This window comes from Cuculus canorus, chromosome 6, assembly GCF_017976375.1.
Source record: "Cuculus canorus isolate bCucCan1 chromosome 6, bCucCan1.pri, whole genome shotgun sequence".
Classification (NCBI taxonomy): Eukaryota; Metazoa; Chordata; class Aves; order Cuculiformes; family Cuculidae; genus Cuculus; species Cuculus canorus.
The window spans coordinates 10,486,676-10,510,470 of record NC_071406.1 but is presented as its reverse complement, the minus strand read 5'-3'; the positions used below and the strand labels follow the sequence as shown (position 1 = coordinate 10,510,470).

The following is a 23,795-nucleotide window of genomic DNA, read 5'->3' as shown; positions in this document are numbered from 1 at the left end:
CCCGGCCGTTCCCTCCGCCCCGCCTCCCTCCCGGCCGGCCTCGCGCCTTCCCGCCTTCTCCTTGCCGGGCAGCCGGTGCTGTTGCTATCCCGCGCCATGGCCGAGGTACCCGGGACGAAACTGAATCTCACTCATTGCGCATCGCTCTGACCCTGAGAGACCTCAGCGCCTCTGCCCGAGCGAAAGGCGGTGCGGGGGGCGGGGGTGGGTGTCTCCTCCCCAGGGAAACGGCCCGCAAGTGCCCGGGGCGGGAGAGAAGGGGGATAGCGGGAGGAATTTATTTGCTGAAACGGTTGCCAAGCGCTGGAACCGGCTGCCCAGGGAGGTGCTTGAGGCACCGCCCCGGAGGGGTTTAGAAAATGAGTAGGTGCTGTGCTTGGGGTATCCATGGAGTCATAGAATAGTTTGGGTTGGAAGGGACCTTGAAGATCATGTAATCCACCAGACCAGGCTGCTCCAAGGCCCCATCCAACCTGGCTTTGAATACCTCCAGGGATGGGGCAGCCATAACCTCCCTGGACAACCTGTACCACTGCCTCACCGTCCTCATCGTGAAGAAATTCTTCCTTATGTCTAGTCTAAATCTGCCCCTCTCCAGTTTATATCCGTTGCCCCTGGTCCTGTCACTCCAAGCCTCTATGAACAGCCCCTCCCCAGCTTTCCTGTAGGCACCCTTCAGGTACTGGAAGGTCGCTATAAGGTCTCCTCAGAACCTTCTCCATGGATTTGTCAAACGTGGTTTAGTGTCAGACTTAGCAGGGCTGAATTGATAGTTGGATTTGATCTTAAAGGTCTTTTCCAACAAAAAAACATTCTACAATTCTGTGATGAGAAGGGTATGGAGCTGTTGCAACCAGTCCAGAGGAGGGCTGGAGCACCTCCCATATGAGGACAGGCTGAGAGAGCTGGGGTTGTTCAGCTGGAGAAGAGAAGGCTCCAAGAAGACCTTGTAGGGACCTTCCAATAGATTGCTTTAAGGTCTTCCAATAGGGAGCCTACAAGAAAGCTGGGGAGGGACTTTTTACAAAGGTTTATAGTAACAGGACATGGGGCAATTGGTATAAACCGGAGGGGCAGATTTAGGCTAGACATAAGAATTTCTTCACGGTGAAGGTGGGGAGGCACTGGAACAGGTTGTCCAGGGCAGTTGTGTGGAGGTGTTCAAGGCCAGATTGGATGGGGCCTTAGGCAGCCTGATCTAGTGGGATGTGTCCCTACCCACGGCAGGGGAGTTAGAACTAGATGATCTTTAAGATCCCTTCCAACCCAAACTATTCTATGATTCTATGCTATTAAGTACATTTGTTCCCAGTATCTCTTACAGATCCTATTGGGCATAAGCCTGCCTGTAGTGGTTAGGGCTTCTTGGGGCTCTGGAATTTGTTTTTATTTAGGGAAGATTTGATATCTTTCACTGTCTGCACGCCAGGAAGGGCAGAAGATGGCGAGCTGATCTGGAGATCTCAGGTTTCTGTCTCTTTTTCACCTTCTCCCAACTGCAGCAGGAGAAGGCAGAATGGGAGAACTTAAACCAGCTACTAATGCACAATGGGTTGAAACCGGTGAGTCTTGCTGACCCCCAAAGCTGCAGAAATACATCAGGTAAGCAAATGCTGATTTTACAGATGTTTGTATTTGAAAATAGTAAGCTTAAGTTCATAACACATCTCTAAAGCCATCACTTCTAGATGGTAGCAGAGATGGTATCTTCTTCAGCTATTAAAAGCCTTTCATTATGACTTTATTTTCTGTATCTTCAGATATGATTGTCTTAGACAGTCAGTCTTCTCTAGGAGTAAGACTTGCATTAAAAACACTGATGGAAGACATCGACCGACAGCAGAAAATGATGCAGGGGCTAATGGAGGCTAATCGTAATCTTAGGTAAAATCCAGTGGGGCGATCTGCCTTGGTAATGCGAACTATAAGTATTATCAGTGTCCATCTCCTGCCAGGTGGAGCTTGTCATACCCAAGGTTTAAGACCTCTTGCCTGAGATTATTGTCCAGTATGGAGCAATATTGCCTGAGTTCCTTTTGAGCTCTTCCGTTATTTCATCTGCTGCTGCTTCCCATACCAGCATGCTTCCTGCCTGTTGCCACAGGCTATTATTCAGTGTCATCACATAATGTTTGTCAGGCCTGTGCTTTCTTCACTATATTTAGTGAGATGAGTTTAATTGAAATCAAGGATTGATTTATTTTTTTCAGAAATGAGATACGACAGGAACGAGGGCGGGCATCTCGACAAGAACAACGGGCTAATGATTTGGAAAATGTGGTGAAAAACATTAAGTCCAAAATTTGTCAGTTGGAAGATGAGACGATAGCTAAAGTTTGCCAGCAACAGAATCAAGTCAGAGAACTTCAGAAAGATCAAAAAGTTTCACAGGTAATTCAGTTAGTGCTGTCTGAGGATTTGAACTTTTAACTTGCCTTAAAAGCTCTAAAAATATTTACATTGATCAAAATAAACATGAGTCTTGGGTCACAGAATTAGTACATGGCTTAGAGCTAATATTTTTCAATCTATAAAGAATTTTCTAGCAATAACTTAGAAAAATATCTACATCCTTCTTCCATCACCACTTCAATATGGCTAAAACCCAAATACTAAGCCTCCTTGGGACCAAGGCGGATCCATGGGCACATACAGTGCAGTCTCCAGTCTGTGGGTTAGTAAAATTTCATGATGCTTCCATTATCTGTTCACAGGCAAAATATCAACAACAGCAGGAAAAGCTGCAAGAGCAGGAAGAGATGATTGCCCATTTGCAGAAGGAGCTGTGCAAAATTGGGATGGAGGAGCAACGGCGTCTTGCCACTCAAAATAAAATGTTTTGTCGGTTTTGCAAAAGAGCTCCCAAGTCTCTTCTAGATCAGCAGTAAGTAATTTTCTTATATTGGTATATTTTTTGTAACAGTAGATGAGAAATGGATTTTAAAGTAACTGTTCTTGATATTTATATGAAAAAAGGCCGGAAATCTTAGGAGTGGAGGCTGAAATATGAGTTTTGTAAAGGTTCATCAATGCGGTAATGTTATTTTGTATAATGGAATCATCATAGAATGGTTTGGTTTGGAATGGACCTTAAAGACCATCCAGTTCCAACCCCCCTGCCATGGGCAGGGACACCTTCCACCGGATCAGGTTGCTCAAGGCCAACCTGGCCTTGAACACATCCAGGGATGGGGCATCCATGACTTCTCTGGGCAGCCTGTGCCAGTGTCTCACCACTATCACAGTAAAAAATTTCTTCCTAATATCTGATCTCAATCTCCCCTCTTTTACTTTAAAAATGTTCCCCCTCGTCCTGTCTCTGCACTCCCTGATAAAGAGCCTCTCCCCAGCTTTCCGGTGGGGCCCCTTTAAGAACTGGAAGGCTGGATTTAATCTATGGCAGAAAGTAACAATTTGCCAGCCCCTGTAGACACTAGGTGTCAGCAAAGAGAAGGGAATGATTTCTCTGCTCTGGAACTGTAGTATCTCCCAGGCTGGTCCCATCCTGAGGGTCTGACGCCTTAAAATGTAAATTAAAAACCAACAAGCACGACCACTACTCACTCCTTCCCCCCAGAAATAAAGCCTTGTCCTGTTTGCAGTCACTTCTGAAGTGAAGCTGGTCTTTTCAACTTCTGACTGCGGACTTGCTCTAAGGTTTCCCAGGTACTTTATCGACAGTGCTGAGAAAGTGTTCCAGCCTGTGTTTCTATGCAGTAAGATCTCTGTAGTTCTGCTATAATCAGAGATTTGCCGGTTCTTAGGCCTCCGGTGGCCATCACTTTATTGTGCTGGTGTCACCTGGTTTTCTAGGCCTGTATAGTGATTTTTACCTGGGAAGCATTTAAAAGGGATTGTATGTACACAGCCCTCTTCTCATTCCCTCACTGCATGAGAAGAAAGATCACTGAATTTGGTTCCCTGTCCTTTCTCTTGTGTCTCTTCAAAAGCGACAATCACAGAGGACTCAAGAGGAAAGGTGGTTTCTTAGCTGTTCATTTTTTTGTGGCTGTATTTTTTGCAACAGCTCACTTTGAAAGCCCTTCTGGTTTCTTTGGAGTCAGGTGTTCTTGGGCTATGTGGGACCTGTGCTCTCTCCCTCTTGCAATGGTCGCAGAGCCCTGGCACTCGAGGCTGTGCCGTGCTGTTAAGACTGCTGAGTAAATATAGTCACAAGATGAGGAGGTTGTCAGGAGGATTTAGCTTTTGTCTCCTCTTGAATAATTTTGCCACTTTTAGTCTAGTACAAAGTTAATGTCTCTACTTTTGTGTTTTGGAAATCTGTGACTCTGTGTATGTGGTGTGAAAGAGAACCCACTATCAAATGCAGTCACTTCTGAAGTGCAGTGAAGCTTGGTAAGCTGACCTGTTCCTATGGGGTGGTCACAGTGTCCTTCAAGCATGATTTTTTGAGAATATCTGAAATTCAAAATTCCATTTTTCCTTTCTTCAGGTTCCTTTCTCTAATTGATTATTATGAATCTCAAATCAGTCAAATGAAAAAGGAGCTAAGGTAGGTCTTTTCTAATGCCTTATGGCCCTACTGTTCAAAATTTTCTTACTCTTTGCTGTTCTTGAAGCTTGTAATAGTAAATATTCAGTGTTCAAGATGTCACTGGCATGTAAGAAACAGCAAAGGATTATGATGGTTCTGGATTCATCCAGGGAATAGCTTTCAATCAGGCTAAGCAGCTGCTCAGTCAGGAGTCCAGGACAGCCAGGAACTTGGGGGTATTTAGACACTTGAGCTATAGTTCTTTCTTTTGTCTTTCTTTTTTTTCCTTCCCATCCCCTTTTGCCATGGTTCACAGGCAGAAGAATTACTGTATTAGCAGTGCTCAGTCAGCAGATCTCCCTAAACAAAAGGGATATCAGCTTTTTGGTGCCCACATGGTACAAAGCAATGAGCAGATACCTGAGACATTCCTATAATTTGAGATTATTATCTTGAAAACTGAAATGGGATTTTCTTGTACTGGAATTTCTTTTGAGGAATAACTTTTGAGGAATATATAATAAGTATAATGTACTTAATTAGCATATGAAACAGCTTCCCAGAAATAACAGAAAAGAGCGGTGAATCATAGGGCAGAATTTCTATTCTGTTTACTTTGAAGTTTATGGAAACATTATTACCATACATAACTGCTAGTCAGGCCAAGTTAGATCTTTGAGGTGATCAAATTGCAGTTAAGCTAAACAATTTATTTTTTCCAATAGGCAATATAAAAAAGATGAAGACCAGGTACAGAGAGAAGTAAAAAGCAAGGAAGAATTCTTAAATCTAGATGCTACTCCTAATTATAGAGCACTGCTCACGGTATGTTACTGCTATGAATAAGTCAGTGTAGACTTCTAAACGGTAACCCTCCAAGAGCTGTGTAGAAACATGTATGTGTTTGATTTCTATCCCCCTGTTCTTACCATGCCTTCTGAATTTGTAACTTCCATGGGCAGGGTTTGCTGTTTTTATTCAAAGATTGCTTACTGTGTTTTGAGTTGTCTTTGCTGGGGACTACATAGACCTTAATCATAGCTTCTCCACCTGTGGTCTAATGCAGCGGGCTCTTGGTCTTAAGTAGGCTAATTTATCGTCCACACTGTCTTGCTGTATAGGCAAGTCGGAGCCCTTCTTAACATGCACGTTGTTTAAATTGTTCATGCATGTTGTTTGTGGAATGAGTGAAATAAAAGAAATAACACAGTCTATGTTGCAGTCTTTCCAGAAACAACTTCTTGAAACAAAAGCCAGGAATGAACAGCTTTTGCTTGAAAATATAAATCTCAAGAAAGATTTGGAAATAAGGTGAGAAAGGATAAGTATCATCCTTTGTAAAAGCGCTTTGGTAGACTTTGCTCTACAAAGAAAGAAGCAGACAGCACCAGCAAGTGTAGAAGTGTAGTATGAAACCTGCCCTTAAAAGCGATTTGTAGAAATGAGATCTGGCAGCAACAGCCAGCCTTCCCTCCCTATGCTGTTGATAACAACTGCTAATGGTTAGTTTGCTGTTGCTATGTAGAAATGTTGCAGAATTTCATTTCCAGAATTGATGTTGCGGCACTGGCAAAGCTTTCTTACTTTTTCAAGTGGCTCAGTTTTATAGATACCTTCAAGTGCAAGACATATAATATGGTACTTTTTCATTCTAACAGACCAACAGCACAGGAATTAAAACTTTACAAGCACCAAGTGAAGAAACTGGAGAAAACGTTAAAGAAAACTGTCCAGTGCGTATATTTCTTTGGTAACTTTCATGAATCCTCTGAACTTCTCTGAACTAAGACAAAGATACTCTGCAACCTGTAATGCAGATAGTAGCTTATAAAGTGTGCACCTTATCAGTGTTCCTCAGAGTCTGCTTATGGGCAGCAAATGCTACTGCATTTCCAAAGTCATCCTGCAAATCTCTGATGATGGCATCATCTCCAAATCGGGGCACAGAAGCGTGTTGGGTTTATTTCATTTTGTCTTTCTGGATTTGGGTGCTATTGCAGGCAGTATGGTTAGGACCAAACTGTGTTGTTTGCCTCTTCCATGAGCTATAAAGAAAGCTACCGGGTACATTATGGATTATGAATTAGAAAATATGAGTTGGCACGAAGTTACAACTACTGAAGTTATGTCCATAGTAATGTTAGAAATGGACTTTTTTTTTTTTTTCTGAAACATTGCTAAGAAAACACATTGAAAGTTTAGAGATCCAGTATTGGCAAAGTGTTTTTATCTGTAGTTTCACTTACTCATTTGTGCGTGTGTACTGAGTGCTAATATTTTATAGCCTGAAAAAGACATCACTTAAAGTTTAAAAATGTTCAGCTCTTCATTTCACATCGTGTATATTTAAATGTTCTTTTCTTTTATGGCAGTGGGCATGATTTAGGTGGTAGTTTTAGAGAAAGTGATCTCAGATTTGACGAGAAGGCTAGGGTGTTATATATAGTAAGCCAGGAAAGAAGTTCAAGCAGATACACTGTGAGAATGTGACCCTCTTGAGTAAAGTTGTGGATTTTAAGTCCTCATCCATGGGTAGAACCGCTGGTAAGAGAACAACTGTACATCCAGCAGTGTCCCTTCTAAATTGGTGGGCAGTCTGGAATAACCTCTGGAGATTTGAGATAAATTAATGATATTTACATTAGGTCTTAGATTCTTCAGCTAGTTCAGTTTGATGGAATTCTATTGGCAGGCATCATAAGGTGGAGATTTTACTTTGTAGTTATGTGTGCCACACACTTGGTTCTTTAATCAAATTGAAAGCAGTGTCTCCTGCTAAGGCTATTTGTGTAACCCTGTGTATGTATTTCGCGTGTAGATCTTCGGGGAGCAATACTGGAGAAAGAACAGAAGAAAAGAAAGAACCTGAGACTATCACAGGAGTAGATCAGCTGCAGGCAGTTTGCCAGCAATACTTAAAGGTATCCTAATTTCATCTATGCTGTGTATATCTAGCGCTGTTACAGAGAAATACAATACACGAGTTGTGTGTAACTGTAAACTGAAGCATGCTGGTTTGAGCCTAAGAGTTCGTATGAAGTTCTTTACACAAGATGTGTAATGTTCTGGATTTGGCAGTGAATGTAGGCTTGTTCTTAATTGTTCTATCTTAGTGTAAACTGCCTGAAAATACAGCATGGAACCAGAGTCTAGGTTGGCAAACAGCAAATCTCAATGATTTAGCTGAAGTCTCTTCAGGACAGGGGATTTGTGCAAGGTTTTGGGCAAAACGGATCCTTATGTTATGGCTTTAAACATGCCTGAGGAGATAGTGGCTTTTATTTTTCTTTGAATGAAAAAAGGCAAATATAATAAAACATAGCAAAATGTAAACTGTGGGAGGAACAATGCCTCAAGTGGATAAATGTTAAATATCCCTCAAAGGGAAGTGTATTTGCATTACTTTTACATATCTCCTAGCTAGTATATTTTTAAATTTTTGAATCTATTACCTATTGAATGCATCTGTAAAACCTGTCAACAGTGGAGCTATTTATGATTTAAAGTTTAGGCAATCATGACTGCCGGAAAGGGATTTTGTTATAAAATGTCGTACATATTTGAGCAATAACATCTGTTATTTATTGTTGAAGGTTTTGTCCCATATTGATTCTATTCTGCAAAGTCCAAGAGCTCCTCCATTAATATACAGGCGCAGTAAAGGGCCAGTGCAAAATTCTATTAAAGAGAACGGACAGGAATGTGGATTTGAGCACCTTCCACTTACTATAGAAATGTGGGCAGATCAGCTAATGGCCCTAAAGGTAATGCACATTTGTACTTAGTTTTATACTCATTCTCCAATCTGCTGACCACCCCTCAGTCTTTCACTACATACAGGTTTTTTTTCTCTGTGTGTAGCTTTTGTTGCCTGGCTTGTTGGTAAATAATTCTGCTGACCATTTATATACTGCTTTAAAACCAGAGTACAGTGAAAAATGTGCTGTGTGCCTACGGGCCAGAGATGTTCCTCTGTGTGTTGCCTAAATGTTTTTGTTCACTTGCTGAGTCCCTAAGGATACACTTAAACTTTAGAATCTATATACGCACACATTAATAACGGTGCATTCTCTCTCTTTCTTCTTGTTCCAAATACAGTCTGTCTTTCTTTTTGTTCCAAATACAAATGAAATAATTTTGTTTAAAACCAAACTCTATGACAAACACTTCTTGCTTCACTGAAACTATAATATATGAAGTACTTCAATTGTTAGACTATTGTTGTTCTTTTTAAATTTAAGAATGTAAGCAAGATACTGTCCTTAAATTCCATTAAAATTAAAACCTTACTATCTCCAGTACTGGAATGTTTCTGTGTGTGAGAAACAGAAAGTCTGCCCGTTTCTATAATTTAAAAAAAAAATTAAGAAGTTACTGAAATAATTTGTGTCCCCTCTCTTCTTTTAAAAAGGATTTGCACAGGTCCTTGAAAAAACTGTCTCTGGAACTGATGCCCTGGCACACAGCAGATCCGCAGGATAACAGAGAATCCATACGAGTTGAAGACCTCCAGTTCACAGTAGATGCAATTTTGGAAGAAATAGAAAATAAGGAAAAGGTAATTCTTACCAGGGGTTTATAATCACAAATTACTGCGCAGTTCTTAAATGCGTTCTTCACACGCTGATTAGACTTGCACATCTGAAAGCCTTGTGGGGTTTAAGAAATAGCTGTTTGAAGATATTCAATATTCAAAGACTATTTTAGCATAATAGATAAATTGACCTTGGGGAAGATTGCTTTAATCAGTCATTTGACCAACAATGAATTTGCATTGCCCTGTAGACTCAGGTGTTATCCTGTTCAGTCTGTTTCTCAGTCAGCATTAGGAATACATAAATGTGCTTACTAAGCAGGAGAGAAGAAAGCTTTCAAGAGTATTTTGGTTTGCTGGATATTGGTGTCTGAAAATTCTTTAAAATAGGTCTTCAGATTTAAAAATATTTGGAATTCTGTGATATAATAGAATAATTTTTCTTCATACACTAGTTTTAAGAATGGTTAAGAGCTATCACTTTGTCAAGCAAGAACATTGATAAATTATTCTTTCTGCTTGCTACAGAACACCCAGACTCCATCCGTACCAACCTTGTTTGCAATAGTCTCGCACTTCCAGAAGTTGTTTGATGTGAATTCTCTGAATGGCGTTTACCCACGAATGAATGAGGTTTACACAAAGCTTGGGGAAATGACCAATGCTATGAGAAACCTCCGTGAGCTTCTGCAACTAGGTAAAGACTTACTACCTAGTCCTCAGCACAGGAAGGACATGGATCTGTTAGACTGAGTCCAAAGGAGAGCCACAAAGGAGATCAGAGGGCTGGAGTACCTCCCATACGAGGACAGGCTAAGAGAGCTGGGGTTGTTCAGCCTAGAGAAGAGAAGGCTCTGGGGAGATCTTATAGCAGCCTTCCAGTACTTAAAGGGGGGGGCCTGCAGGAAGAAGACAAGTGTAAGGCTGATCTCTTCCTAGGAAAAAAGTTGAGCTGCTGAGAAATGAGTAACTAGGTATAGTCTTCACTGGGAAAATAAAAATAGGTTGCTGTCAATTGTGAGTTTAAAAATAGCAAACTTCCATTATTTGTAAGCCTTTAGCAGTTGCTGAAGAATACCAGGGAGGCAGAAGAAAGGAATAACTAAGGAAATGATTTTTTGTTTTGTTTTGTTTCCTGTGGGCTGACTTTGTCATTCTTGACCATCTTTCAACCTATACTTGAAAGTTAACAAGTTTAAGAAAAAACAACTCAACCTTTGGTGTAGATTTCTACTCAGTAATTCATTCAAGTGTAATTATGTCCAGTCCACAGAAACTTCCTCCTTATATTGCTAAAGGTAAAAAAAGAAGTTGTTCAATGTCATAAACTAAGTGCCACCACTCAGAGGTATACTTAGTTACTTCTCAGTACCCATTTTCTTCCACTTCCTACTTACGGAGAACTGCAGCTGTTGCTGTTCTTTGGTTTAAATGTTTGGCTGCTCTGTAGGGTGTACAGCCTGAGAGCACGGCTCTGCAACTGCTAACGTCTTCTGGGCCTCATTCAAGAAGAGGGAAGCAGTCTTCTAGCTAGGACAGGAGATAAGGAAACCTTGTGTTTCCCTAATAATCGCAAACCAATGGAGTTCTGAGGATATCTTCTTCAAACCTAGTTCTTCTGAAATTGCAGAACAGGACAAGGAGCTTGTTACCTTCAGTCACAGCAGTCAAAGCAGATAAAATCCAATACCAAAACAAATTCTGGCTGTTCACAAAGTATTTATTGACCAGGTTCTTTGTTGACCTATATCGAGCTGCTGCTGTTACAGGAACCTAATTGAATAACCCTCTATATATAATTTTAGTTGGCTGATTTCCACTGACACTGTAGAGTGCACTTCAGTATCATTCCTATTGCGAAAATATGCAGCTCTGATGCGTTTTTTAGTCACTAAAGGCTTACTGATTCACCCTTCCTAGCTAACATTCGTTTATGTCTAACGTTTGTTTTCTGTGAATGAGGGAAGAGTATGCTTAGATGTGTGACAAGCAGACAAGAACTGGGCACCTGCAGGAATTGGATTGTGTCTAAAATACTTTCCTGTTACCATTGCTGTAATAAACACCAAGTGTTTGATTTTCCACAGACAATTCAGCTCCACCCACTGTGGTAGTGGATACTGTTGGGAAACTGTGTGACATAATTAATGAGAACATGACTGAGCAGGTACAGCAGCTTCTGGGGACTCAAGACATCCGTAGGTATGTGGGGCTGTTCCATTTGTGACCAATCTCCAATTATCACATTTAGTAATTGAGAGAACTGTCTAAAACCAATACTGAAAGAAACTTTATTTGCTACAAAGTCAGTGAGCTGTGACAGAAATGGTGCTACTGCTATCCTACATGAAACAAATCTTGAATACTTCAAAAAGGACAAAGCTGGCCAAAAGGAAAATTAAGGCTAGAAGGTTCCAAAGCACCCTCTTGGTTTGCTTGGATAAGGTGATCAAATGAGCCTCAATAGGATGTGTGTTTCATAAGGAGACAAAGTGAATACTGCACGTAAGTGGGGAGGAGAAAGGGCGGCAATGTTTCAGCTGTAATTGTGAGTTGCAAGGAGAACGTGTGCCTCAAGCTGCATACACCTGCTTTTGGGAACTGGACAAATCCTGTTGTATCTTCAGCTGATGACATATATGTACTTGGTAGCAGGCTAGAAGAGCTCATAGTCGGTGTGGCCTCTGCAAGCATACTAAAAATTAATCGCAGCAGGCAGCAAGCCTGACACACGCCGAGTTAACAACACCAACTCCCTCAACCTTTCTGCATTCCTCACAGTTCTAACTAGAGAACAGCTGCTTATAAAACATACCTTGCTCCACCTCTGAGGCAGTTATATCAGCCACCCCCAGGCAGTATATTTAGCATACAAAGACTAATGTTCCAGTCCAAAAATTACCTGGTGCCATGTAAGGAGGAAAGGAAGATGTGTATAGTGCATAAATAGTGAAATCAGAGATCCTCTTTTGACAGCTAATGCTTGTTGGCTGTGGGTTCAGAACTGGAGAACGCATTTTTGGTGTGGATGGTTTTACATACTACTATGTAGCAGTGTTGTCAGAAGGTCATGACATAGTATGACAAAACAGCCAAGATGAACTTAAAATGCCATTGCACCTTTTATCTGACAGTCTCACTTGCACATTTCAGTATCATCAATAAGCTAGAAGAGCATGAGTGCTTCTTTCCACCGTTTCAAGCTCTCATTCAAGATTTGCTTTGTCTTCTAGGTGAGTAATATTTGCAGCAGTTGTAATTATCTTCACGCCAAGCTTCCTCGTAAAACTTTAAATAGCAAACACGTGCTTTGTTTCCTCCTGGAGTGCTAAAACACAAGGAGGATGTGAAGGAAGGTGCTAACTTTTGCCTCACTCTCCTCCTCTTTATATCTTTCCTTGGGAAGTGACCAAAATAACTTTGTTTTCATTGAAAAAGGGGTTGGACTTGTTCAGTCGTATTTTTCCTACGGCAAGATAACTTGATTTTTTTCCAAAAGCATTACTGGATGGAAGTTCATTATTTCCTTCACTAGCTGTACTTCTAACATGTAATTTATAATTTTGGCTGAATGTGAATATGTTCTTGGTACAAACATCTTACTGGTTTTGCTTTCCATTCTGTTTCAGAGATCAGAAACCTGGATGATATTTTACCTACTGTGAGAAATTTGAAATTGGTAGCTACTTAAGAGTTACTCTGGTTGTCTTTAGCAAGAGTTCTTACCTGTGAATGTACTTGTTGATGTATGTGACCTTACATCTACCTCTATAAACCATGTTACTCTTAGCAACAGTTTCAGGTTTTTTGACATAAATAAAAAACTTCTTCAGTTTTTCTTAATTTTTGTTTCATGATCAACTTAAGAAAAACTTACTGAAACCACTATCAGCTGGCCTACTCAGTCCTATTGAGAGAGCTGATGAACTCTTTGTCAGTCTCAGAAACGGAACCCTGCTCAAAGCCAAGCATACTATAACCACTAACCATTTTGAATGTTGCCGACACATTAAGTATGGGAGAAAGGTGTCCAACAGCCTTAGCCATAGCGTTTTCATCCTTCGCCTATCTTGGTTTTCTGGAGAGTCTATTTTAAGATGCTGGTTACATCTTCAGATAAGTTTGGGATGTGAGCAAATTTTTATTCAGTGAGTATTCTTTCTGGTTATGGACCGAGACAGGCTCAATTTAATGTAATCCAGGCCAAAAATAGTTGAAACTTGCTTCAAGTGGTGGTTTATGGATTTCTCTGCAGCATGGATTTGAAGTTACTGCAGTCATGTTTCCAAAGTCAGTTTCAGAAAGGCATCAATCAAGTTTCTTATGCAAGACAGAAGTTTATTGTACAGAAACAAGTACACCAAGCTTCCAAAAATATTCTGGTATATTTTGCTCTGATATTAGTAAAGCTTAGTTTACAAAACTCTGCTGTTCCTCAGGCAGAACACTTTACGATCAAGGTTTACAAGGTGTTGAAATGTAGTGTAACAAAGAACAAAACATTTTAAGGCATCACAAACTAAAACCTTAATGACATCTAGGTAAACTAATGTCCCTGCCTTTGGAAGCTCACTATATACAGACCTGCAGCCACAACCTGCTAAGGTACTTTTGAACAGTGGAAAACCCATTTCTTAGTTTCTCAAAAAAACAATTGCTATTGGAGTCTTAAACAGTGTCTTTCAACGGGTGCTGTAGCCCCTGCAGCTGGAGAAAGCTGATTAAAAATGAATGCTTTTAAAAATACAATGCTTTCATGTTAAAAACCACATGAATATGGTCCTGGGGAAATGAGACTGCCAAGCAAAGTAATGACACTTGGCTGACAGTCTAAAATGTCTCCAGGTACACCACTTCCTTATGAAAGTGTTTCTACTTAAGGGTTCTTTGCGACAGATATGTCAGCAACAGCAAAAATAAAGGACTTATTATTTAGGGACAAATTATTCCCAAAGTGTGCATTTGTTTGTTTGTTTTACTGCAGTGAGAACTAATCTCTGAGTAGGATCATTAAATTTACATGTCCTGAGCCGAAGACTGCTTCAAATTTGCAGTGACTGTTCAAAACGCATTAATTACAAAAGAGATATGTACATTCATATAAAGCTGAAAAATCAGTAACTTATATACATGGGAAGAAATCAGTTTTTCTTGCGTCTGCTCCTTGTCAGCTCGTACCTGCAAGACAGACACAATCAGTCATTAGAGTAGTTCAAGACTTCCTTTAAAGTTTTAACTGCCACGATGGAGAGAACCTGGGCTGCTTTCTTGCTTGTGCTTCATAGGCAGTGCACAAAGGAGGCTTCAGAGATGGCCTCAAACTCAGCTTTTTACCAGGAACTCTGGATGCTTAATTTTTCTACTCCCGTAATTGCCCTGTCCTTACATGAGAGACAGATGCAAGCTGGGCCATGGGAACTTGGTTTTCCTATCCTGCTGGCCTGTGTGGATGGCAAGCTCCACACCACATTCCTTGGGCTCCACTGAATGAGAAAGAAGGAAGAACTACTGCCATTAACTACAGACGTAGAAGGAAAAAAGCCACTGTTTCTTAATCTTCGCCTCAGACCAATGCTTAAAGTTTACATCTGCACAACGAACATAAAAGCCAAACTGCCTTATTACAATAGTCTCCATAAATGCTTTGTAATTAAAGTTTTTTCCTATATCTGTAAATTGCTGATCAGAGCATTAATTTAGTTAAGATCTTTATCCAAGTTAAAATTTGTTGCAAGGTTACTTTAATAAACATAATTCTTTTACTCATGTGTCCCAGTGGCTTTCATAGCAACTTAAAATATGCTGAAGACTATAATTGACATGCAGGCCTCTTATTAAAACTGTTTCACAGGGCAAGTATTGCACCAGCTACTGGATTAACACACAACTTAGATAAAACAACAAGATTAGTTCAAGTTAGTCCTGTGTTTGCAGGTCAAATACTCTTCTTGCTCACCAAAACACAGAACCCATTTACCAGCACTCCAACAGCATCACACAATCTCCCAGCAAAGCAACAGGCAGGGTATGTAGGGATGGAGACGAAAACTTACCATTGTGCAAATCCTTTTATTAAATCCTCCTGTGACAAGTCAATCCGCACCTTTAAAAAATAAATTTTATTTATTTATGTATTATTCAGTGTACAAATTGATCAGCTAAGCTCACACTCCTCCCAAGTCAGATCTACGGTCAAGTTCCAGGGCTGCAGCTCAGTTTCCCAGTAGCACTACATGAAAATTTATCTGTCACTGAAGAAGTGGTTCCAGTTTACTCTTCATGTAAAGCTTTAAAGCAGCATTAGCAAATTCTAGGGTTTAATCCCAGGCCTTTCTCAGCTTTATGTTTGCACTATTGAAGCTATTCCCCAAAGAAGCCACAGTGGGTCCCCAGAAACATTTTTATTTCAGGAGCACCCTTCTGAAAGGAAGCAGCATCGGACACAACTCACAAGATCACATAAGCTTCCACATGGATACAGCCTGATGTCAGGTGAAAACTTGGCAGAAAAAGTTATTTCCAGATTGCTGGTCCTATTACTGAGACCTGGTTAATAAAACTACGTTTCTGGACTACAGGAACCGCCCAGGCTGTTCGTCTCTATTAATAATCAAGAGTGTAGCTTCTTCAAACTTACTTTTCCCAGCTCCTTCCTCTCCTGTGAAATGAACGGCCTGCTGTTTTTCACCGCAATGTCCAGTGTCCTTTTCTTGACATCTTCCAAAGATTCAAAAAACTCAAACCTAAAAGTAAAGTTTTAAAAAGGGAGACTTAAGGCAGAAACTAAAATCCTATAGGCATTGGTGGCCAAAATACAGTGACAGAACACAGTGTCAGCAGCCAGAACTTTAACAGAGAAGGAAGACGCAGGAAAAGCAATTCTAGAGTTAGATTTTATTCACATTGTAAGGAATCTCTTCCAGGCCTCATGGAAGACAAGCCACACTGTTGTTCAGACAGGAGAAGGGAAAACAAGCATCCATGATGAAATGCTATTTACTATTGTTTTCCCTCTTCATGGAAGGTCAGCGTGTTTTCCATGCAAGCTTTATTACTCAGAGGAAATAGCTGAGCCAACCCCCCAAGTTTACAAACCAGGCTTGTACCACATGAAGAGAGGCAAAGGTTGAAACCTGTGGCAATTAAATTCTTAATGGCTCCAACTCATGCCTCCGGCACACCTCATCCAGTGTCAAGTGAGTTTTGTCCACGCTAAGTCATTAAAGTTCTGCCCAGCTGAATAGCTTTTCCTCAAGTCAGAGCTGTAAAACAGGTAATGTTTTGAAGCCACGTATGGCTCAGCCTATTGCACTTAATTGAGGATGTGGAGGATGTGTCAATACTGAGGCTGAGGAAGAAAAGGTGCTGTTCCCAACGGCTGTGCTGGTACTAAATCAGTTGAGTGCACGAGAAGAGGCAGAAGCAAAATGCACAGCGTTAGTGTTTTGAGTGCTAAGATGAAATATTTTGAAGCCTTTTCTCCATTTCTGCCTTATACTGACGTATACAGAAAGGACCTAATGCAGGAGGAGACTGAGTCACTCAGCATCACCCAATATTCACCTGTTTTCACATGAGTACCTTCCTCTAAATACAGCTTTAGAGCCACCTCTCAAAAGAGCTCTACGTCTCAGCATTACTAAGTTGGGTTTTACACAAAACACATTCTGTTTCAGCGGCAAAGCTGCGGACACGGCACTGTCAGCAGAGATGGGAGCATTTTATGCTGCTCTCACCAGGTCTCAGTGACAACATCCATCCATTCGTAAGGGAAACAAATTCAATTTCAAAAACACAATTGAAAATATGAACCAGATAATGTTGCTATGAGCTTGCTATGTTAGGTTGGTGCCCGTTAATGATTTGTAGAAAGTAATTAAGCTTCCTTTGTGTTTGGTAAATGAAATGACCATGGAAGGCCTTTAATCGAGATATGTGCCTAAACCAAAGGGAAGCCTATTTTCTCAGGAGGGTCCCAAGCTGATGGTTTGCCAACTGACCTCAGCAGAATTTTTGAAGGAACTGGGACAAAGGTAATTTTGACGAGGGGCATCATGACCTCAGCCTCACTGACAACCAACCCAAGAAACCCCCTGACCCAAAACTGGACGCTAGATGGCAGATGCAGCTGATTTACATAGCAAGTGAGGACTGTAATTAGCCAGTAAGGCAGAGCATTAATTAATAAGACAGATAAGCAATAAATGTAAATCTCATGTAATTATGGGCAGTGCAGTGCCTTGTAAATGACGAACAGGATAAATCCTGTGTGAAATGCTCCTGAGGTGTGCCAGCTTCCCAAGATGACTCTACCAGCACCCCACTTTGCACCAGCTCGATAGGTCACCTGTGTGTTATTGGCTAGCACACTGGGTAAATGATCCCATGAGCTTTGGGACAACATGAAGAACGACTTTGTATTTCAGTCTTTCCCTTCTGGAAACGTGTCAGAACAAGCATCAGGCAAAGAGAAGTGAGCTTTGTGAGGTACCCGAATAGAAAAATGGCCTCTACAATGACAGGGAGTTAAACACGGGTAGGGGACTGTCTGTGCGCTAAAAAGCAAGGTAGCCTGCTTCTGCTAGGATCAGGGGAAAGGGTGGGAAAGATGTGGCCTCCTACGAGCACCATACGCAGAGCAAGGCCACCCCTAAGCAGGGGCTGCAAATCCCAGTTCAAGTGTCATTTTTTCCAGAAGACTTGCCAATGTTCACATGAGACAGTCCCTGGGCGCAACAGGAGCGTACCTCACGTGAGCACTTTCAGTATACAGAGATTGTATCTATTTCAGAATAATTAATCATAATTAATATTTTCTTACTTCTCATCATATTGGGGGTTCAGAGTTTTTTTCTTCACAGAAGTCTTCTTCCTGCTTGTCCATCTTCTATCTGGAAGCAGGTATATACGAACATATGGATCTACCCCACGATTGGAAGAGGGTACCAAGTTTCTGTTGAAACAAATACAGAGTTAACTAACAGGGCAGCTTCTCCCACTGACTCTCTTAGAACCAGACCCACCCTTCCTGGTTTCATGGGCCAAAAGCTTTTATCTCGGAGTTGGGACACAAGCAAATAAAAACTTAAGGATGTGAAGATAAACAAAATTTTCACTAGCGAGTGCGTGGCTACTTACTGGACTTCCTAAATTGAGAAATTCAGTCATAGGTGTCAATTCTTGTCATGATGTCAATCATTACATCTCAAAACACGCATCAGTTGTAATGCTGTTCAGAGAAAGTTTTGGGTGGATGAAATTTAAAGTATCTCTGCTGCAGTGAGCACTTCTTGCTGGCCACTCTGGCAGAGAAGCTACTGGCACTGATCAGAGTTGGTGGTTTCCACCTGCTTGGGCTTGGCCAGGCTGTATAGATTGAAATCAGCCAACATTAAGGCATCTTAGCCGGGCAGCTTACACTGCACATGGTTCTACTTTGGCTTTGCTGGATGTCCAACACAAGCTCCAAGAGTTCTTCCCCTTTCCTTTACAGATAGATGCCAGCAACTGTCAGCATTACCTGCAGCCATTCACCAGCACGACGAGGCTCTGCCGTATGGAAGCATACCGCACCGTCAGCTGAATCTCTCCCAAAGGCATTTCAGTCCCACTGTAAGACAGTTGCATAGTCAAAGCTTTTAAATACAGCTATTTAACAGATTGCATGTGGAGGCTTAGCAGCACAAAACAGGACATGAACCCCAGAAGCTCGTGCTGTATTTTCAACTAAAACTGACTTTCAGGGAACCACTCCTCTTTCTTGCAGCCTAAAGTTTGCTTTCTAGAAAGCAGCTGGACCACAGAGGCTCTACAGAAACAACACTCCTGTTAGTGCCAGGTACTGGCTTTCAGCATAAATGGCCAGAAAAGCACCTACCTGGCCTGTTGTAGATGGATTAACACAGTACGGCTTAGCATGTTACACGGCTCCTTCAAAGACATCTCCACATGCAAAATGAGACCTTTTTTATATCTCATTCTGCATGTTATTAAAGTGATTTTAAATCCAAAACACTGCTTAAAAATGGTTTTAAAATGGTTTCTAAATGAGGCCCTGTTCAGAGCTAGAGAATTTACCAGCCCAGAAGTACAAGACTGAACAGCTGCAGCTGGGTGTGATGTTTAAGTTAACTACTCTGATGCTCTCTGAAATGAGGCAGACTCTGTTTGCCACTTCAGTTCATTGAGGATTCTTCTAGCTCCATTCTAGGACCCCAGAGACAGATCCTGGCTCTCCGGCTTCTCAGCAGAGCAGACTGCCTGCAGGCCCACACTCAGCACTGTGGGAAGGACAGACACATAAGCATACCTCGCCACAAAAACTTTGTTCACAGCATTATGAGTCTCAAATTTGTTGGATAAAACACAAAACTTTAGGCAGACACATATGCTTATTGAGAGCTTATGTTTTACAGAAGTGAGGTATTCAGACTTCCAATATACTGTTGCTAAAATCATCAGTGTTACGGGACTCAAGATATTCTGTGTGAGAGGCTCTTAAACAATATAAAGCCAACACACCACTTAAGGGAGCCAGAGGAGGAAATGCTTTCACTTTACGCCTTATCTGGTAGCGACCCTGTAATTTACTTTGCTGTTGACTGGAATACTTAGGTCCATTTGAGACCCAAGATCCCAAATAACTTAGTAGTCTTGAACTGTATGCAACAGGGATCTACACAACCTAAGCCCTCCTATGAGAAGAATAATTCAGCTGGAAGAACACCTACTTATGAAGGTCCAGATTGCTGCTACTTAATTCAAAGCAAGAAGAAGGCAGAGAACCCAGCGAAGTAATACTTGGCGCAAGCCTCAGTTCCTCTACAACCGGCAGTGAGGGCACTACCACTGCTCTGGTGTGCAATGCTGATGACAGGTGATGCTCTGGATTTTGCTCATGCTCTGCTTCATTAAGGGCAGCAACAGTTTCACTTGGTTCAGGGGCTGCTGAACTGTCATCCGTGTCCAGGTCTTCTCTGCTGTCCTTTCTCAGCAGGGGTTCAAGTGCTGCAGAGTCGTTGTTCACAGAAGGTGCTTTTGAGACTTCTGGTTTTGGTGGGGAGACAGACTTCTGCTGGTTTCCACTCTTCTCCATAACATACACAGGCCCTTGCTTTGAGGCTTTGACACAAGCCTTGACTCTTTGTGGATCAGGTTCTTCAACGTTTAAGGTCTAAACATGGGAGAGAAATGTGCTAGGGTTAATCACAGCATTGCCACCCAGGATGAAATTTCACCACAAAACTGTAACAGCAGGAATCTGCCATCAGAGATGAAAGAGGCCTATGGGACAAGAATCATAGAACGGTTTGGGTTGGAACAGACCCTAAAGATCACCCAGTTCCAAGCTCCTGCCATGGGCAGGGACACCTCCTACTGGATCAGGTTGCTCAAGGCCCATTCAACCTGGCCTTGAATATCTCCATGGATAGGGAATCCATGACATCTCTGGGCAACCTGTGCCAGTGTCTCACCATCCTCACAGTAAGATATTTCTTTCTGATATCCAAATCCCCCCCTTTCAGCTTAAAACCATTCCCCTTCATCCCATCCCTGTACTCCCTTATATAGTGCCCCTCCCCACCTTTTCTCTAGGCTCTATTTAAGTACTGGGAGTCTGTTATAACATCTCCCTGGAGCCCTCTTTTCTCTAGGCTAAATAATCCCAACTCTCTCAGCTTGTCCTTGTATGAGATGTGCTCCAGCCTTCTGATCATCTTCATGGCCCTTCTCTGGAGACACTCTAACAGATCCATGTCCTTCCATGTCTTTAGCTGTGCTGTTCTCTGACTCTTTCTCTCCTGTATGTGTATAACAGTGTCTAATCACTGATACAGAGCATGACGAAGAAAACAATTCCAAAGCATCTGTCTCTCTCCCTGTTTCGCAGCTTTGAGTTCTCGAGCTCAGATTTTTCTCAGTTCAACTCTTTTTTGTCACGAGATTTTCAGCAATGGCACTGCACTAAGTTTTAAGCAATCTCTTAACACCCACCCTTCATCTCTTTTGCCTGCTTAGAATTGGATGCTTCTGCTGGGGAAGCTGAGTGAATATGGCAAAGAACAACTCACCCGCAACACGAGTTTCATCTTAATGAAGCTGTCTGAACTGGAATGATCCAGCTGAAATCTTTGATCCAAAGTCATGTTTGGGTCCTTAAGTAAGTGGGAGAGACATACCACTGCAGTTCCCAGGGCACTATCGCGATCCTTGTCTTTTATCTGGGGAGGAGAAGGAAGTCTTTATTAGATGGCAAACTGGAAAGCATACTACTGGCAACCAGAAAGCAAGAAGGTATTTTAGACAGATACCTTATTTACTTTAGGACAAACTATCAAGTATGGTTACCTCCAAATGCATGATACCAATATTTCAGGAGTGTAACAAACTACTGTATTTGGAATAAAAATCCTACCTCTAACTACACAGAGAAGGACTGCCTTAGCAGAAATACTATACCCTGGAATTTAATTGATTTTCCTTACTTGCTCTGGGAAAAATGTCCCAGGCATCTGGGCTTACAACTAGTCTAAACCTTTGCAAGCTTTTTAGGTAATTGTTTAGCCTATTCAACCTCAATGCACCTTCTAAGTCCAAATACACTTCCGTAGCTGAATGAACAGCCACAGAACTGGCTGTGACTGCAATGTACAATAGTGAGATATAGGACTTTTTAACAAGCCAAAATACCAAGGTGAAGAGATAGGACTCAGCTTGAGAAATATGAAGGCTGTGATTTCTGACAGCAAAATATTCATGGCTTTACTACACACAGACCTGTGTAAAACCTCCTTTGCACTTTGCAGCCAGAAACGTCCCATGTTTGAACTAATATATTAGGTGCTACATGATCCTAGAGCAAAGGTAGGTATCAGCATCACCTAACAGAGAATTGCCTGTGCAACAACAGGCGCTTCTTCCACCTTTCAAGTAGGAGGACCCCAGTACAAGCACACAGAAACAGCCAGCACTGAGATCACATCCACCATAAAAGAAGTTTCTTCTTATGGATATGCCGTCGATCTTCAAAGGAAAGGCTTTTTTCTCACCTCAACGTGGAGTGACTGGGAATGAGCATTATGGACAAAGAAGGTGAAAGCCTGGCCCCATGTGGGATCTTTGCTGAAATTGCAGGTCTGCAACAAGAAGATTGTGGCATGTTAGCTTATTCTGTAAGCAGCAAAAAAGACCATGACACTGATCACCAGAGAGGGTCCCAGTGACCCTCTTATTTCACTCAGTGATGCTACACCCCACAAGTATGGAGAGTGAATTTTCCAGGTCAGAAGCACGCAGAAGCAAAGTCTCTGGCAAAACCAAAACAAGTTCTGTGGGGAGTGGAAATGCTGAAGAACTAGTCTGGTGAGCTGCAGTTGGCCCCAACCAATGCTGCTTGGACCAGCAGCCTGCCTCACCTGCAGCAAGGCAGCTCCCTCCCTCCCACCTCTCCACGGAGGGAGAGCCAGAACGCTGCTTCCAGCCTGCAGGCACCAGCTCCCAAACCTGCAGCAAGCTGGCAGGGAACGGTAGGAAATACAGGGGTATTTTGGGAAGAGTAGGAGGACATAACTCCAGTGCCATCCAATTCAAAGATGAAAGAGCATGGAAAGCACCCGCAGGGGTTGTGGTTGAGGCGAGTCTGTAAACCAGCTGCTTCCGCCAGGCCACGAGTGCTGGCAGCAAGGGGAAAGGAACAAGGGAAAGCTGGAAGTCTGACCTAGATTGGGAAAGGCAGGTGCTGTGGTGGGGAAAAGGGAAAGCCAAAAAAAGTAAAAATTTAAGCAGAACCCAAATTTCTGCATGAAGCAGGTTGGAGAAACAAAGGAAAACAGGTGCCAGTCCTGTATGGTCGTGTGCAGCCAACAGGCTTCATTGCTACTTGTTGTGTGTCCAAAAGAACATAGAGCTGCCCTCATTCACATCCAGTTACGGGGCAATAAACGCAGCAGCTGCTGGGAGGGCAGAACTCAGCTGCTGCTCATATTCATTGGGCAAAAGTAAACATTAAATAATGAAAAATGAACTGAAAGTGGAGGAGTCCAGGTAAAAACGAAAACTCCGTAAAACTGTAACAAAGGAGCCAGAAGACTGACGAAGGAACAAATTCCAGTTCGATGCAAATGACACCCTGCTTTGAGAAGGCACGAGCCAAACTGGAGACCTGTCATTTTTTCCTCTTCAGCCCTCATAGAACTAGAGTATCCTGACCAACATGACCTCGTGGCCATGAGCACAAAACCACACATCTGTACAGCAGCTGATCAGACACCTACTAAACAAGTGACACAGTGCTTCCACTGCAGCCGTAACAACAGCTCTTCACATCAGCTTCACCAGTCCTACCCTTCCTAGGGGCTACTTGGATATAGTCACCCATAAAATATAATAGAAAGCATTTAAAGAAAGCAGAGAAATCAAACAGCCTCACCTTGCTTTTCTGAGTCTTGTTTCCTACTGTGAGCAGGACAAAGGAGGAAGGTTCTCGTTCCATCTTCTGTAATTTAATACAAGTCAAAAAGAAGCAGGGAAAAAAAAAGATACATTTATAGTTTACAGGAAGCAATATCAAACCACTGCTCTTACTAGAAGTAAGTTGCAGGAAAGCTGACAATAGTTTTCAGATGCTGGACAACTGAAAAGTGCAGTTCACAGGAAAGACTCCAGCAGTAACACAGCACAGTCTTATCCCCTTCCGTCAAGAGCATCCATTTAAGCCAAAGTTTTATGTATTCAGGTTTCAATAGGTAAGCAGTTCAAAATTTGTTA

The 23,795-nt window shown here is 41.9% G+C and overlaps 2 protein-coding genes across 4 annotated transcripts in view; one reads left to right on the top strand and one right to left on the bottom strand.

Moving 5' to 3' along the window:
* The first annotated feature begins 22 nt into the window (after nucleotides 1-22).
* Nucleotides 23-13,170, top strand: CEP70 (centrosomal protein 70). 2 transcript variants are annotated; one of them, XM_054070242.1, is made up of 16 exons: nucleotides 23-105; nucleotides 1,503-1,602; nucleotides 1,761-1,884; nucleotides 2,211-2,391; nucleotides 2,715-2,884; nucleotides 4,454-4,513; nucleotides 5,221-5,320; nucleotides 5,718-5,806; nucleotides 6,154-6,228; nucleotides 7,314-7,416; nucleotides 8,089-8,259; nucleotides 8,907-9,053; nucleotides 9,558-9,726; nucleotides 11,117-11,231; nucleotides 12,183-12,262; nucleotides 12,659-13,170. In XM_054070242.1, the coding sequence occupies exons 1-16, from the start codon at nucleotides 97-99 to the stop codon at nucleotides 12,718-12,720; spliced, it is 1,755 nt and encodes a 584-aa protein (XP_053926217.1). In that variant the 5' UTR covers nucleotides 23-96; the 3' UTR covers nucleotides 12,721-13,170. The 2 variants fall into 2 exon arrangements, with proteins under 2 accessions (XP_053926217.1, XP_053926218.1); XM_054070243.1 differs by having other exon boundaries at nucleotides 53-105; nucleotides 1,430-1,602.
* A 184-nt stretch (nucleotides 13,171-13,354) lies between these two features.
* Nucleotides 13,355-23,795, bottom strand: part of ESYT3 (extended synaptotagmin 3) — a 36,377-nt gene continuing 25,936 nt past the window's right edge. The window contains exons 15-23 of one of the 2 annotated variants that reach the window (XM_054070234.1): nucleotides 23,458-23,523; nucleotides 22,079-22,165; nucleotides 21,101-21,250; nucleotides 19,760-20,202; nucleotides 18,550-18,639; nucleotides 17,851-17,982; nucleotides 15,667-15,772; nucleotides 15,083-15,132; nucleotides 13,355-14,207 (exon numbers count right to left, since the gene is read on the bottom strand). In XM_054070234.1, coding sequence (XP_053926209.1) covers nucleotides 14,171-14,207; nucleotides 15,083-15,132; nucleotides 15,667-15,772; nucleotides 17,851-17,982; nucleotides 18,550-18,639; nucleotides 19,760-20,202; nucleotides 21,101-21,250; nucleotides 22,079-22,165; nucleotides 23,458-23,523 — 1,161 coding nt within the window. In that variant the 3' untranslated portion in view covers nucleotides 13,355-14,170. The remainder of the gene's footprint in view (nucleotides 14,208-15,082; nucleotides 15,133-15,666; nucleotides 15,773-17,850; nucleotides 17,983-18,549; nucleotides 18,640-19,759; nucleotides 20,203-21,100; nucleotides 21,251-22,078; nucleotides 22,166-23,457; nucleotides 23,524-23,795) is intronic. The other variant, XM_054070235.1, reaches the window with a different exon arrangement.